This window comes from Orussus abietinus, unplaced genomic scaffold (assembly GCF_000612105.2).
Source record: "Orussus abietinus isolate OABI.00-Male unplaced genomic scaffold, Oabi_2.0 scaffold104, whole genome shotgun sequence".
NCBI lineage: Eukaryota > Metazoa > Arthropoda > Insecta > Hymenoptera > Orussidae > Orussus > Orussus abietinus.
The window spans coordinates 21,269-36,809 of NW_019394277.1; the positions used below are offsets into that span (position 1 = coordinate 21,269).

Sequence of the window (15,541 nt, forward strand, 5' to 3'; positions counted from 1 at the left end):
AATACGATTTTGGAGTGGTTTTCGCCGATCCTGGCCGTGATATAACAGGGCAAATTGTACAAACAAGGCGACGGGGGTTGGCAACTCTGTAGGAGGCACGAAATGACTTCGACCTTTCAACTGGAAATATATCGAGACAAGAATATCCTGCAAACCGCTCCACGTGGGGGAGCGTAAAAAGTAAAGAGAAAACTCACGATGAAATCGTAGATATTGCGTGAAATATGTTTCTACCATTTTTTTTTGCTATATACAGTGGGAATGGATAGAGCAGGCAGTATTAAAAGAACTTACTGAAAACTATTTTTACAGGTACAACTATTCAACTTAATTACTTATATCGGCTATTTCTTACGGTCTTTCCGAGTTTTCTACTCTACGCTTTACCGAAGAAAGTAACGAGGATGGATTTGCATAACTTTATGTACTTAAAACTTTAAATTATAAGAGTTAAGAACTAAAATTGGCTGGGGCAAAACGCGGACATGTGAAATGTAATTTCAATGCGACATTCTCCACGGAAAGAAAGAAAAAAAAAAAATAGAACGTCAAAATATTTGGAGACGACACTAATCCGAATCATTTGTCATGGACATCTGCTGGCATTGTTGAAGAGAAGCAAAATATTGCCGTAACCTTGCAACGAGAAATAAAATCATTTGAACGGACTCGAATAATAATTTTCCTCGTACACAAAACAGATACTAAAATTACACCAAATGTTTTGTCCTCGGTTTGTATTGACGTGAACCTACTCGTAAATTATCAGATACGTTTCATTCGTAATCTAATATCTAGTATGATTATTGAATCTAATTTATTTTAAAATTCTTGTCAAATCGATCGCAAGTTTACATCGCTTTAAGGTGACGTAATAAGCCAGAGCTGCCCTTTGGAGAATTTGGACCTTCTTCCCTCCTGACAAATCATCTCCACATCCCTTTTTTTCACACTCTATAAAATCCTACCCACAAAAACCCACGTCTTACCGCGAAGAAACATTTACACAAACATCTCTTCGTCCCCGATATCCAATCTCGAGGCCACTCGATCACCCCAAAATAACCAAAACCTCTGAAACACCTTGGAAAAAAAAAGATCGCCCAATCCATCACAATTTATCAACACCTCAAATTCCTTATTCACTTCCGCAGTGTTTTATATTTAACATCCCCACGAATACCCTTCTTTCCTAGACCCTGACCTTCCCAAACCTTTCATACCACTTTCAATATCAATAATAAATTATGAATCTTAAAGAAATAAAAATCTGTATTATCTTACACTTATCAATATGCAATTCATGGATCCTGCTCAAATTATCTCCACTTCAAATAATTAATTAAAAACTGATGCACGGCCACTATGCGCGATAAAAATGAAACTTTCAAGTTAAATGAGATAATTCATTATTCCTAATTATTCTTTCAAATAGTACCCTTCCACTTTCGATACCAGTTATTTCAGACAGAGATAACTAAAAATAGTAATGATCGGTAAAAAAATAATAAATAAATAAATCATTTACTTTTCGATACGCTCCCCCTTTTTAACGTGTGAACTTACGTGCACTACCGCGACTTCAGAAGTTTCGCGTAAAAAAGAACCTTGTAACGAATTTCTTCCAAGATCCAAATTCCCTAAAATTCAGCGAGGTGGCCTTGAACGTCACCACCTTTCTTTTGTAATTCATCCTTTTCAAAATTCCATGGTAAAACCGAGGACAACCAAGCTACCGTTGCCGGACGAGTTGTCGGCGTCGAAAGGTACATCTATGCGAGCCAGCGAGTACACCGAGAGCGACAACAAAATGTAAATATAAATATTGACATGCCAGGGTTCTGCCATACAGGGATCGGCCCCGGGTTGTCCCCGGGTGGCCAATTTTGTACATCTTCGGTCGGTACTTACGTCGGGCACGTCAAGGATCTGCGAGCAAATGCTCTGTATGGGGTAAACGCCCATCGAGAGAGCGCGCGGTCCAGGACTGTGCGCACCCTAGACCCCGTCATCCCCATCGACGTCGTTTTAAATCCATCCCCCACAGCCGTCCGGACGACGCAGCACAACACAAGACATCACAGGGTGATCGCTCATATATGTGTAATAGAACCCTCAATAATAATCCCCGGCTCGCTCGCATTCAAAGGCGTTTCTTTCTAAGGTGGCTGCACCACCCCCGAGAGAAGTCACACGCAACGACCCTACACTGTTAAAAAAAAAATATTGTAATTTTATTTCCTTATCGAAAGTTTTACTCAGACATGATGTACTAATTTTATACGTGTATTATAAATTTTGAACGTAAGTGTATTAATTTTTACTACACAATTTCACGGAATTCTAACGCGACATTATAAGATTATACATCTATTCAGAAATTTATAATAAATGTAGACTGGTTCAATTTTTAGACGTCATAAATGGTTCTATCACAAGGTTGTGCTAAAGTTATAAATTCGATGTTTCAAAAGTGGATTAGAGTACGATTATTTCAGATTTCTAAGGTAATTTATACATTTATAACATGATGTCGGGATTCTGGGAAATTGTGCAGGAAAATCGACACATTTGCGTTCTACGTTGTGTACATTGTGTTGGAAATTTTCATAGAAAATATGTTATAAAATTAGTATATCTCTTCTTTTTCTAACAGTGTACTACGATACTTTTTTTTTTTAACAGTGCATCGACGGATCGGTAAGTGGCTATAAATTATTCAGGGCTGTTCGAAACGTTGAACCGATCCAATTTCCTTTTACAGGGCTGATGTTCGGTCACGCTCGATCGGACTTTTTGATCCCTGGAGGGTACAATGATCTAGAGTATATATCTTTTTTATGGATTGGGGAGGGTCCTAGGATTCGAGAAAAATTAAGGGCGACGATGGTTATACAGGGTGGACAGGCTTCCCTGTAAAAGGAAACCGAATTGGGGAAGTGAACTGTTAACACTTTACCTACCGGCAAATTTGGGAATAAATGGCGATCGCTGGTATTGCGAATCGAATTAATAATCTTTCGATACGTAAAGTGTTAAGATGGAAAATGCAAACCATGCGGAATGGCTGAGACATAATTCGTAGAATTTCTATGGTGATTCGACTATTCTCAGTGTGCCGTCTCTGGGAGGATTATCAGTAAATATTGACGATAATACATTCTAAAAATTGAACCGACTCAATTCCTCTTTACATGGTTAATTGCTAATACTGAATTAATCACTGTTCAATATCTTCACCAGGCGCGGTGCGACGTTTTAAACCACAAAATTCGCGATTTAAATTATTCTGGAAATAAGCCATGTTATGTCACACAGGTGATAATATTATTTCTTGCAAATAAATATGGTTGAATCACCTAAGAGAAAAGCACGCAACAGTGTTCTGAAATGTATCACTACAGCAAAACAAAAAAAAAAAAGAAACTGACTCAGGTTCCTTAAGGTGGACATAAAATGTACCGTACCGAGAGACAAAAAAATGCATCCACCACGACGGGATCTATGCAATAACGACCTGTACATATTTTTTATAAACGTCCCGTGCGTTTCTCCTTTTTTTGTCCCTTTCCATTTTTAATGACCTTCTTAACGGCGCCTCGAGTCATTTTGAATCGTTTCAATTTCTTTTTCCAGAATTAACGCTAATAGCTCGATCGTCCTAAACGGGCGCTACAGTCTATGCATATTCCAAGGTGAAATGGTGGTACTTCATGGCATAAAAAAAAGGGAAGAAAAAACACCGTGAGTCAGAGTGGAGAGACGAGAGAAAATCCACAAGAACGAGTGACGTTTCAATGTACGGACAAATGCAGATACCGGAAGTCGGTCAGGCGAACGAGGGGAAAAAAAAGTTTGCGAAAATCGTGCAATAATACCCCCTTAATAATTAATCCTAGATTAATGACAGATGTGGCGTGTGAATAAGGTGTTTACACTTCGCATTTTCAGGGACCATTGTATGAGAAAAGGTCAAATTGAATATCGATTTCACGTGTCGAAGAGTGTCTCAGTGTACTGTCGTGTCTGTTCTTGTTTTTTAAGGTGAAGTGAAACCCGCCGAGAAACTTAATGTTGCCAATAAGAACAAATATCGTGTAACTGATGTAGGCTAAATAAAACAGATCTTTTCTGAAAATCAAATTTTCAAAGTGTCTGCACACTCTTTACGTACTTATGATTCATGTGCTAAGGTTTCAGACAGTTCTGAATCCAATGTAATAATCTTTTAAAACAAAATTTCACTTCACCTCAAATCAGATCATGTTTTTATCTGGGTCTCGGGTTTCTGGAATGGCTGCAGTCGTAGCGAAAAAATGATTAACAATGCAGGAAAACGTTAATCCAGGCTAATGGTCCTACGTGGCAATGAGAAGACATCGCGCAGAAAGTTAATTGTTTCTCAACACAGGCACGGCTTAATTATCTCAAACCGAAGCAAGACTGTTAACACTTTCATCCTCTCGCACATCTAGGGAACGTCCAGCATAAACGATACCATAACTTCTGAGAATAGATCGCTAAGAGCACGCGACTTGATTGATGCGAAAATTCCAGTTTTAAGCCTGAAAATAAGCTCCTCGCGCTTGAGGAATTTCTTACTTCAAGGTACCGCGATGGAGATATTAAATCACGTGCAAAGATCCATATCCACCCATAAACATGTACCACGATTAATTTCAATTCGACATTCAAGCGAGTACCGCTAGACCGCTAAAAGCCAATATTGACCCACCCGATTTTTTCATTAATTTATAATCACTACCGTCATACTCTTCAAACTTAAACATACTTTAAAGTCGGATTATTCCGCCTCATTGAATTGCGGTTGACATGTGCATTTTCAAAAAAAAAAAAAAAAAAAGAAGAAGAAGAAGACCCCAGAAGCGTTGAGTTAGTTCGAGACTCCTCGGGCAAGAGGTTGATGGCGGTCGATTTTTTCCTCGGCTCGCATTAAAATTGAAACATCCCTTGCCTTATCAGGGTTTCAATTTCAACGGGAGTCGGAAAAAAAAATTAGGCTTCGAAGCCGTAGCTCAAGTAGTAGCACATACTGCTAAAGCGCTACTAAAACGAAAGACGATGAGAGTAGGCGAAATCGTCTAACGTGGGATTTTCTATCGGGCGACGAGTGATCGCAAGTTATCAGCCCTGCGAATTGGATGAAGGAAAAAAAATAAAAAAAAAATAAAAAAATGCGTTATCACATTGAAAGCCGAACAGTCCTGTCGCTTGCTGGCGGTTTCGCGCGTTCTTCTAAGATTTCGTTTCGATTTCTTTTCCAATGGGTGAATTCACTCGAAGAAAAAATGCCGCAGCTGCAGATGTATGGTACAGCGACAAAGCCGACGCAGTAGTGTAACAATGAGTGAGTACATGTGAGTACAGTAGGTAGTAGTTCAGGGACAGAGGTCAGAGCACATGAAACTATAACGACACATTTTCCAAAAAGATAATCATACGATACCCTGTCTTTGTACGTGTCTTCGCACTCTTTCTGAAAACAAAGTGAATCATTGAAAAAACTTGCGCTCGGCCGGCTCTTCTATGTCCGCTAAGGAGAGTCTAAAACGTCACGTTAATTTTCTTTTTCCCTTCCTCCTGGTCTATCGCTACACTCGAAAAAATATTAGAGGACCAATTAGTGGAGCTTATCAAACGCGATACCGTACTACGAGACTCCCCCGTCAACGAGAAATCGCACAATTAATTGCGCGATTAAAAGGCGACTCAATTCCGTCTCTTTGGCTAATCCTGGGAATCGAATGCCAAGGCCGGACGTTATCCTACGAAGCAGTAATTGATAAATAAGAAACGTACTCGTTGTGTCGTTCTGCGCGATGTAATTTTTTCCTGCTGGGTTGGAAAAAAGGAATTAACTCTTTTTAGAGCATAATTCGCCTTCAAAGGTAATACCTTTTTCGTGGTAGGATTCTTTGTCAACGGTGTTCGGCTCACCTTGAGATAGCGTGTATAAGGTGCAACGACTCCACTTTATTGATTTTATATAAATGACCCAGAAGCGATTATACGCCAGGAATTCACGCGAGAGTACCTCGAGATATTGTCTGGGGGGAGGGGGGGGATACGTAATCCTAGGAGTTTTCACCACCTTAGCGACAAGCCCGAAAAATACTTTTTTTTTTTCCGGGAAACTCATTTTACATGACACAACATCCAGTGAACATTTCATACTTTATTTTCAAACAAGAACTGCCCTAGAAAACGACAATATTATAATCTATGGAAAGGAACAAAACGCGCCAGGTTCGAATTTTTAAAAATATAATACTGTTTTTTGCGATATTGGATCATGTAAAACGGCCCTAATATAATAATAAAGGACAGACACCCAGAAACATATGGTTAGTACAGTTTATACCACCTTAAACTACCAGGATACGTATAGATAAAAGTATACATAAAACATTTACGTCGTTAGCGGATTTGGATAATTCTTTTTTTTTCCACCTCGGTTTATACAATCAATGTCCCAAATACCAGTACCCGTAATTCACCAAGCACAATACACTTAAAACCAAGTTATTGGTATCGATGGTACAAATACCGAGCCGGCAATGATCATTTCGCTGACTAGACGGCACAGAGGCGAACTTGATCTTCGGAAACGTCGACTTTTTTAATCCTATCCGACAATTCGTAATTCAACCTACGCCGCGGGGCGAATAAATCAGCGTCTTAAACAGCAGTAGCGGTTCAATTATAAGAGGCTCGAATTATTCACATTGCTTGAATAATGCCGAACCACTTGCATACGTAGTACACTTGAATTCAACATCCGTTCGACTGCTTCAATTCGCCATTCCGATCTCGCGAGATCCCGAGCGTTCGGCAAAATGCAAAGTGGCAGAATTAGCATCTACGTCGGCGGAATAATTCCGATAAAAATACTGGGCCAAATCCCACCTTGTTTGACCTGAACCTCAGCCTAAGACAACACGTCGACGCATTCTCGTTTACCTATTTCCGTCCTAAAACCCCAGATTTACCGCGAGGGATGCTCGTCATACTTAAACTCCTCGTAAACTACTTGTTGCGTCGATTTTACCCGATAAAAGTAACTCGATAACCCAGGGTACACGAGAACGACTTACCTCTCTTATGGTGAGGGTGTGAGACATCATTTGAATATTGACTTGGGATTGACTCGTAGGCAGGTTGTCCGTCGATCGTGACCTAGCGAGAGATTTAGACCCTGTCAGTACACTTCTACTCTTGAGAGCCATCTCGGTGCGTAAAAATACTCTTGATATGTAAGCCGAGCTGAGTCCGCGTATCCCAAAGGCAGTGCGTAAAAATTTTGCCGGCGTCACCTGCGAAACATTAATGCAAGCGCGTCCATAAGTCTCGACCAAAGGATCCACTTTGGACCTCGAAGAAAAATCCCGTCGTCGGACGAGAACGGTCCGCTGATTTTTTCGATCCTTCGACATATCGATATTTTCATGTATAAACCTGTTCCATAAAAACATGGAGTGTATCCGCTGTACAGGTGTAATGCAAAAGTGCTTTTAACTTGCACACTCCGTTACAAGGCAGAAATCTAAACACTTTCCGACCAATCCCTTAAATCTGTTATTAAGGTGATAAGAAAGTGGCGTCTGAGGGGTCTCGTTTATAGAACTTATTTCCAAACCAGGTACACCATATCGGTCAAAACTTTACCACGTGAATATAGAGGCTATAAGGAAGGTCCTGACACCCGTGAAACTTCGTTTCTTTCAAACTTGCGTATTATAATTTCTTACATCTTGTTTGTAAAAATGTAATCCATGGGTATCGGGACCGTCTTTAGGACCTCCACATTCACGTGGTAAAATTTCTAACAATCCTATACACCCAGTTCGCGAAAAAGTTTCTATCCATTGACCCCTCGGATATCACATTAATATCGCCTTAAGTTTTTTCAGACCTCCAAAGGGGAATATACCCGCTGAAAAGTCCGCTTGTAGCTTCCAAGGACATACTCACTGGTATCTGTCGGCAAAATTTCGAGAGAGCCGCGTCGATGCCGTTCTTCGAAATTTCGTTGAGCCATTCGGAGTTTTGCGACGACGAATGTTTGTAGAATAATAAGACTATAGCCATGGCTACCCGGTAGAAGACCTGTAAGGACGAAGAAAACAATGATCCTGGACACTGAATAATGCATTTCCCGTAACGGGTCGTAGATGTGCGCGCATCGCGCGCACGAGTCCGGCCTCACCTTGATGCCTTCGTGCAGGAAACAGTCCATAACTCTGACTAGATGTTGAAATGGTAATAGCTGAAGAATCCACCAGATCCAGTCCATGTAGATCCTTTCCGCCCTCGAGCCGGAACAATGCCTCGCCAAGTGCACCGCAGCCGATTTCTTAAATCATGCGAAACGAGAGGATTCAGCAATTAACAGCAATTAAGCTGCGGAAGCTGCCGATCATGAGCCGAGCGTTTCGCTCAATACACGACGAAGGGCGCGATCGTTAACAACGTCCGACCATTAGCAAGGTCGTTCTACCTACCACGTGCTTCTTCGTGATCTGCTCTACAGTCTTCCAGGTGACTTCGTAGAGGAGCTTCGTTTGCGTGATGAACATCTTCTCTTTCGCCGCCACCAACGTGGCCATACAGTGATAGCACTCCTCCTCTAGAAAACGGGCAGAATCTACAGTCGCTGCATTAACCAGAATTCCCGAATCCCTCGCAAATCTCTAACCAGGAAAACCTCGACTCGAAAGAACCAATCCACAGCAATCGTTCAATCTTTAACATCAACTTCACACGGAAGAAAAGGATTAGCCAGACACCAGTTCAGATTTCCGTGGAGTGGAGAAATCACGAAAAATACAACCTCGATTTCTCCATTTGCAAAGCAAATCAAAAGACTCGAGCTGAAATTTATAAACCACGGCTTCCCATAAAATGAAGATGTCCGCCATCGGTGTATAAGATAATTGAACCATCAGGGCCGAATTTCTATTTTCGGTGCAGTTATCATCGCACCGGGTTATAAAACCTGTAAACTTCAAGGCCAGCTTTCGAGCCTGACCTACCTCACCTTTCGAACTAGTACGAAATGCAATTGTCTTGGCAAAAAGTTGTTAACTCGCTTTGAAGTCGTTGCAGTCGTCACGAGGTGGAGGCGCGCGTTTGAGTATTGGTTCCTGGCTACAAGCCTCGGGGAAGAACTAATGTTTTTCTCACCTGGCATAAAATGAAGCAGCAGCGCCGTAATTGGATACAGGGACGGGCTGTACGTTATGTCGGGACAGGCATATCCGAGGACGGACACGACTCTGTCGGCGACGCTCCTGCCTTTTCGCGTCAAGTTGTAGGACAGACAATGAGTGCTATCGACGAATGGCGGTAACATGATTGACTTTTCTGGCAGCTCTGGGAACAAACGATTCCGGAGAATTAGTCAAGCTCGCGCTACGACAATTAAGGGGCAGTAAAAAAAGCAATTCTCCTCCCTTGATATTAGGTATTCATAAAAATTGCGAGATTTCGTTCTCTTGGGAAATATTCATGTTTATTTCATGGAATTTCATATGTGCGCGTTACTGCACATGTTAAGAAAGGGCTCCGTTCTGAAAAATAATACGCCTTTCTTACAGTTAATTACTATTTACATTGATATTTGTGTTTGAGTATTATCACAATTTGCGTAAACGTTTGCGGTAGCATCGGTGCGTCATTCTCTCAGTTAATCGTTGACATTTAAAGTGAAATATAAATTAATATGTGATGATTTCATTGTGTACTCTACCATTAAGGAGATAAATGTCGATTTTCAGGAATTTAAAAGAGATCATTTATCACAAGACCAAGAACATATACTTCAAATATATTCCATGTACTTTCCTGTTTCGGAAACGGCTCTTTTAACTGTTGGTTTCTTAACTATTTAAATATATCAAATGAAATCAAAGCGTATAAAGGCGGGGACGATTATTCTCTGATGCATTTCTACATCAAGGAAAAAAATATCCTAGAATCTCCGAGATTTTCCCCGCGAAATTATGAGTAAATTTCCACGTTCTTTAAATATATTCCACGTACCTCGGTGTTTTTCTTCATGAACGCTCGCAGTATCCGACGTCAGGCTTTTCCGACGATTAAATAGATTCCAACAAAGCCGACGGTCGGGCTAATTTTATGGCTTTATTGGCGTTAAGATGACGCGCATTCTAATGATCCGATTTAAAATGCGGAGAGGTATCAGCGCGGCTCTCCCGCAGCCAAAGGCATTAAAAATAGCCGAGTATCTCGCAGGTCGTCAGGAACGTTAAACATTAACCGCGAGTCGCACAACGTGCTGGGTACACGTGAAATCCGAAACCGGCGATAATGACAAATAATTGCCTCTGAAATGGAACGACCAGCCGCCAAATCGTACGTCGGAGGTTCGTTCCAGTCGGCGTTAATTCCGCCTATTTTCTCGCCAGAGCCTCAGTCGAGTTAGAGTCTGAATTAAGCCGTGCCTTGCAACGTATTTGGCGCGAAACTCTGTCCGATCTTAGGGTCTAGCTCCGATTTCTTTCCTCTTGGCTAGGAAAAGCTTCCGTGCGAGAATATTTCCTCCGTTACTCACGCCTATCATCTAATACGAGTTTTTCCCGACAATCAACCGTTATGCATGGCATGGTTCACTCTGCATCTTTTCTCAAGCCAAGAATCTCCCGACTTAGTCACGATTTACAGTCAGAGCTCTTCAGCTCAAGTGAAAGAAAGATTTCTCCCCGAAAGTGAGGAAAACGAGCGATGGAAAAATTCCGAAGTCTCGACGATTTTAGAGTCGATGTTTTCGGGGAAAAAAATTCATTCGTGTGTATAAAAAAAAAAGTATATATATACATATGTACAAACTGTTCCAGACAATCCGACCGCCCTTATTAAAATGGAAGGGAATGGCTTATGCGAAACACCCGAAGAATTCTGATAAGCAAATCGAATGATAATAATTTCAACTTTAGGTACTAAACAAAAATGGGACATTAAGCTTGAAATAATCCTGAAAGTATGATTCGTGATTTTTCATTCGAGAAATTGAACTTCTAATTCGAATAGATAATTTCCTAGCTAGCTCTCCTATTCATAAGTCACTCTCTCCAGATCATTTGAATCTTAGTGATAACATTAAAATAAAAATTGTTTGAAACGAAACTTAATTCCTTGACGTAGAATCTGAAGCTGCAATGAAAAATATCGCGTTCCATTTGAAAATCTCCACTTAATGCCGGAAGTTTAAATTATTACCATTCGATTATATATCAGAATGTTTCATGTTTCCCATATAAACCGTTCCCCGGCATTTTCATAGAGATGAACAAATGGTTTGATATACTTGGCGTTAAACTTCGCAGTTGTGAAAATTCTCCGAGCGTTCGCCACCTGTAATCGTGCGATAATATTAATCAGTTATAAATTATAAAAATTCCCTGGGGAGAGAAATATCGGTAAACGATCAGAATATATTCCCTAGGAAGTCGGCGTAATGCACCGAGCAGTTTTTATTAAAACGAGAGTCTTCCGACTTAGTTGCGTCACCGTTTTAAATCCCCGAGGAGAGATTCACGGGTAAGGAAAAAGGTTGCCTTCGAGTTATCCGGTCGATCGGAAAATACCTATCCGCGATTCGCCTCTCTAGGCTTTTAACACGTGCAATTATCTCCAGGCGTTTACCTTTGGCTTGCGATAATCGCCGTTTATTTGGCAAACAACGAGGCTGCTCAACAACCGAGTCGCCTTGGTCTAAAAGGCGTTCAACATTCGTACACACGTATCTCAAAATTTGGGCTCGAAAAGTCACTCTGGGCCTAATTTCATTATGAAAATGGTTCCTTTACCCGCGATATAAATTCTTTCAGCCTCGGCGCAAAACGTAAGAACGTGTAACATCTCGAGGTAAATGAAAATATAAATAAATCTCCCTTTCCGTGCCAACAAGTCTTGCGGAACTCGGTAACGAGAGAGATTAAATGTTAGGCTATTGAGCAGAAAAATAGAAGATGGAAGTCAAATTCAGAAGTGAAGAAGTGATTTCCTTTTCCACTTCCACGTTCGACGGAGGTACGTAAAAACTTATGCTAATTTCTCATCTGTCCAGGTTTAACACTAGATTTCCCAACCACTTGACATGACTGATTAGCTGTTATTACAGAAATTCTTACATTCAATTTCATCCCATATTTTCTCAAGGCACTATGACTTTTCTTATACGAAGAAAGGAGTTCCCGCAACTGTTTGAAACCTTCACTAAATCCTTCCGTATATTTTAACGATTAATAAAAGTCGTTCCCGATGCAAAATGTATTTTTAACAAGCAGGAATCAAGGCGCATCTTCGTTGTAGCATAACAAGTATTTACCAAAAAACAAATGTTACAATTATATTCCTCCTATCTTATAGGTGCTAGTATTGATTTGTTAAGCAGAGAAAATCCATTTTTTCAATCTATTACATCAGTCTCCTCCCCTTAACATGCAAATATATACATGACTACCGTGACATAAGAAGTCACACTTAAAAAGTGCGATTAGGTACTACACTGTTCGAGCCTCTTCGCGCCTTTCCTTTCGTGGGAACGAAGAACAGCTGACTAGGTGAACTTGTAAATGAGACCCGGCGCGACGTAGAAAACCTTCTTTGCTCGGCATTGTTCAATCCGATTGCCTCCCAGTTGTTCGAGCCTGTTCTAAAGCCCAGCCGTGAAATGTCATCAAAGCTCTTCCACATTTTAACGTTCCACAATTCCGAATTGGACTCTCGAGAATCTGCACTCTTCCCGGAAAAAATCTTCCACAAGAATAGCCTACATACATTTCCGGAAATATTTTGAATTTCCCGACATGCGGGAAAATTTGAAATTCTAAAATCGCGGGAAGAAAATTTTACGAGGGAATGAATTGAATTTCTCCTCCACTTTGAAGTATAGTAAATAAATTTACAAGGGTCGCACGACGGCGTAGGAACTCTACACTCGACCTTCGCTACCGGGTGCACGAGGGGAATAGGGGGGTTTAAAATCCAGGGTGAACCAAATAAAAAATGAGCTCCACTTGACCGAGTGCTAAACTCGGCCAGACCAGATATTTCCACCCTCGGGAAAATCGACCCGGTTTTCATTCGCCTCTTCCACTAGATGGGCGAATTCACCTTTATTGATTAATTCATGTTCCACCTAGAGGTGAAAATGCCGACACTAGAGGCGACCTAGGTGCACCTGTACAAAGGGAGCCTCGTGGAGGTAAATTATGAAAAATAATTCCCGGAACGTGCTTTAATTTTCACTTCGAGTACGTAGACGGGCGAAGACTGCCGAACATGCATGACAAAATCGCGCTGAAATATTACGTAACCATTGGATTGTTTTCCAATCCTATTTAGACTAATTTTAACTGGATTTTCATTTTGGTGGAAAGCGATTCAAATTTTAATTTTCACTTCGAATCCGCAGATGCGCGCAAACTGCAGAACGTGCATAACAAATTCACGAAGAATTATTTAACCTAATAATAGTATTGCGATTATCCAATCCTATTTAGAGTGGTTTCAGCTTGAATTTCATTTCGATGGAAAGTGATCTTGAAATTGCCCGCGTTAAATCTTAAGTGTACCGACGAGCATCATTGCATTCCCCCGACTCGTAATCAGCTGATCTCGCAGAAAACAGCTGATCTCCATCAGCTGGTCGATCTTAAGGATGTACATTGAGTTCGGATAACGCATCGGCTTGGTTGGCCTACAATTTAACCAAAAAGTCGAGCAAACCGGGCCTTCGCGGAATTTCGCCCCCCACCTCCTGAACAATTTACTAAAAATAATACCATAGCGCGCATAACTTCAAGGAGCTCGTCATGGATGCATCAATACCCTCGGTATACTCTTCGCTCCCCCAAAATTGCATTTCCGCGGTACAGAGGTAATCGGACCTCCCAATCTATCGAATTTTAACAAATCATACTATAGCATTGCTGTTTGAAATTCTCTCACCAGTTACAAAAACTACATCGATAGTTTTGGCTCTAATCTTTTAAATCGGTACTTTTTTTTTTTTAATTAAAAAAGGACACGTATTAACGTCATCTTCATACAAAATTTCGTGCATAATACCTATTTTCTACTGATTCTTGAATCGTTATCCGACTTTTATAATTCATAATGTTTAAATAATAACTTCTTATTTAAAAAACGACATATAAAAATATACGAGCTGCGTTTTATGCAGCGAAGACCGAGTCGTCGTTAAAAATAATTGATTCCTCGTGGTATCTATCATAAAAGGTCAAAGAACTCTCAAAAAATAAATATGAGATTACGGATTTTTTTAACAGGTATTTTTATTTTCAATCGTGTACTGCGAACATTACGAATTCTCCTTTTTCGATCGGCCGCCGGTCGCCAATTAATTTGTAAGGGTGCCAACTTGTACAGATGGCCCCCCCCATTACGGGTTTCTTTGAAAGGTATTTTTATTCTAAATCATGCGCCTCGAACCTCACGAATTCTTTATTCGTGATCGGTCGCCAGTAGCCAATTAATTCGCAAAGGCGCGAACTACCTGTACATGTGATTCTCACTTTACGGATATCTCTTTAATAAATATTTTCATTTTAAATCGTGCGCAGCAAACTTTACTAGTTCTCCATTTACGAACGATCGCCGGTAGCCAAATAATTCATAAAGGTGGAAACTACCGATTCACGAAAATGATTAAAAAATGCTCTAAAAGAGCCCCCAGTAGAGAGAGGGGCAAATCACGTCCCCCGTCTTTGGTGGAGTGCGGAACGTTTCGCCAGACTCCCGGTTGCTGCGGAAACCTGTAGAAATATCTGCGGAAGGTAGAAAAAGCTTAGGGAACTCGAAAGACAAGACGATACCTGTCGTCCCGAAGACCTGATTGACCATGTCCCAGTAGAAGCCGTCGAGCATGCTCTTGCCAGGAGCGTGCTGGTCGCAGAGGGCGGGCCAGAGCTGCGCCCTGATGCCGTTGTTAAGAGGCCAGGCATTCTCGCGGATGATTAGCTTGGCCTCCCGCTTCCGTCCTGCCTGCAGGAGCGCGTTCACCTCGTTGAACGTCTTCAGGACCTGCTTCTTGCTGGTCGGCGACTCGGGCTGGACGACGATGTTTGAGGTGTCGACGTGGGGCGGGAACACCTCGTCGATGTCCACGGTGGCCTCCTCCTCGAGCACCGACGACAACATCTTCGGCGGAGTCTTCGAGGGCGAGGGGGTCCGCGTTAGTAACATGGCAAGAGAGCTACGGCCCCGACCCTCCTGCGATCGCCATCCCGCTGGGAGCCCCTTTATGTCATGTCCTGCAAAGTCTCAATTTTCATCTGCAACAGACACCGAAGAAGAACGCGTTACTCGACAATTTTAATATCTAGGCGAAATTAATTACTTGCGGCAATCTAAACACGTCTTACGCTATGCTATATTAATTCATATTAACTAATTCCCGCAGAAATCCCTTTAATCGACACTTTTCCCTTCACTGAAAAGGAGATGGATTTTGCAGATTTTTTTTCTTTCGGTA

At 41.3% G+C, this 15,541-nt stretch overlaps 1 protein-coding gene across 4 annotated transcripts in view; it reads right to left on the reverse strand.

Moving 5' to 3' along the window:
- The window catches only part of LOC105699598 (TBC1 domain family member 24), a 30,989-nt gene that overhangs the window by 10,533 nt on the left and 4,915 nt on the right, over nt 1-15,541 (reverse strand). For 2 of the 4 annotated variants that reach the window (XM_023434909.1, XM_012424743.2), the window contains exons 2-8: nt 14,883-15,341; nt 9,205-9,393; nt 8,523-8,647; nt 8,228-8,374; nt 7,993-8,127; nt 7,116-7,334; nt 5,468-5,497 (exon numbers count right to left, since the gene is read on the reverse strand). In XM_023434909.1, coding sequence (XP_023290677.1) covers nt 5,468-5,497; nt 7,116-7,334; nt 7,993-8,127; nt 8,228-8,374; nt 8,523-8,647; nt 9,205-9,393; nt 14,883-15,252 — 1,215 coding nt within the window. In that variant the 5' untranslated portion in view covers nt 15,253-15,341. Of the gene's footprint in view, nt 1-1,911; nt 1,999-5,467; nt 5,498-7,115; nt 7,335-7,992; nt 8,128-8,227; nt 8,375-8,522; nt 8,648-9,204; nt 9,394-14,882; nt 15,342-15,541 lie in introns of all 4 variants that reach the window. The other 2 variants (XM_012424760.2, XM_023434910.1) reach the window with 2 other exon arrangements.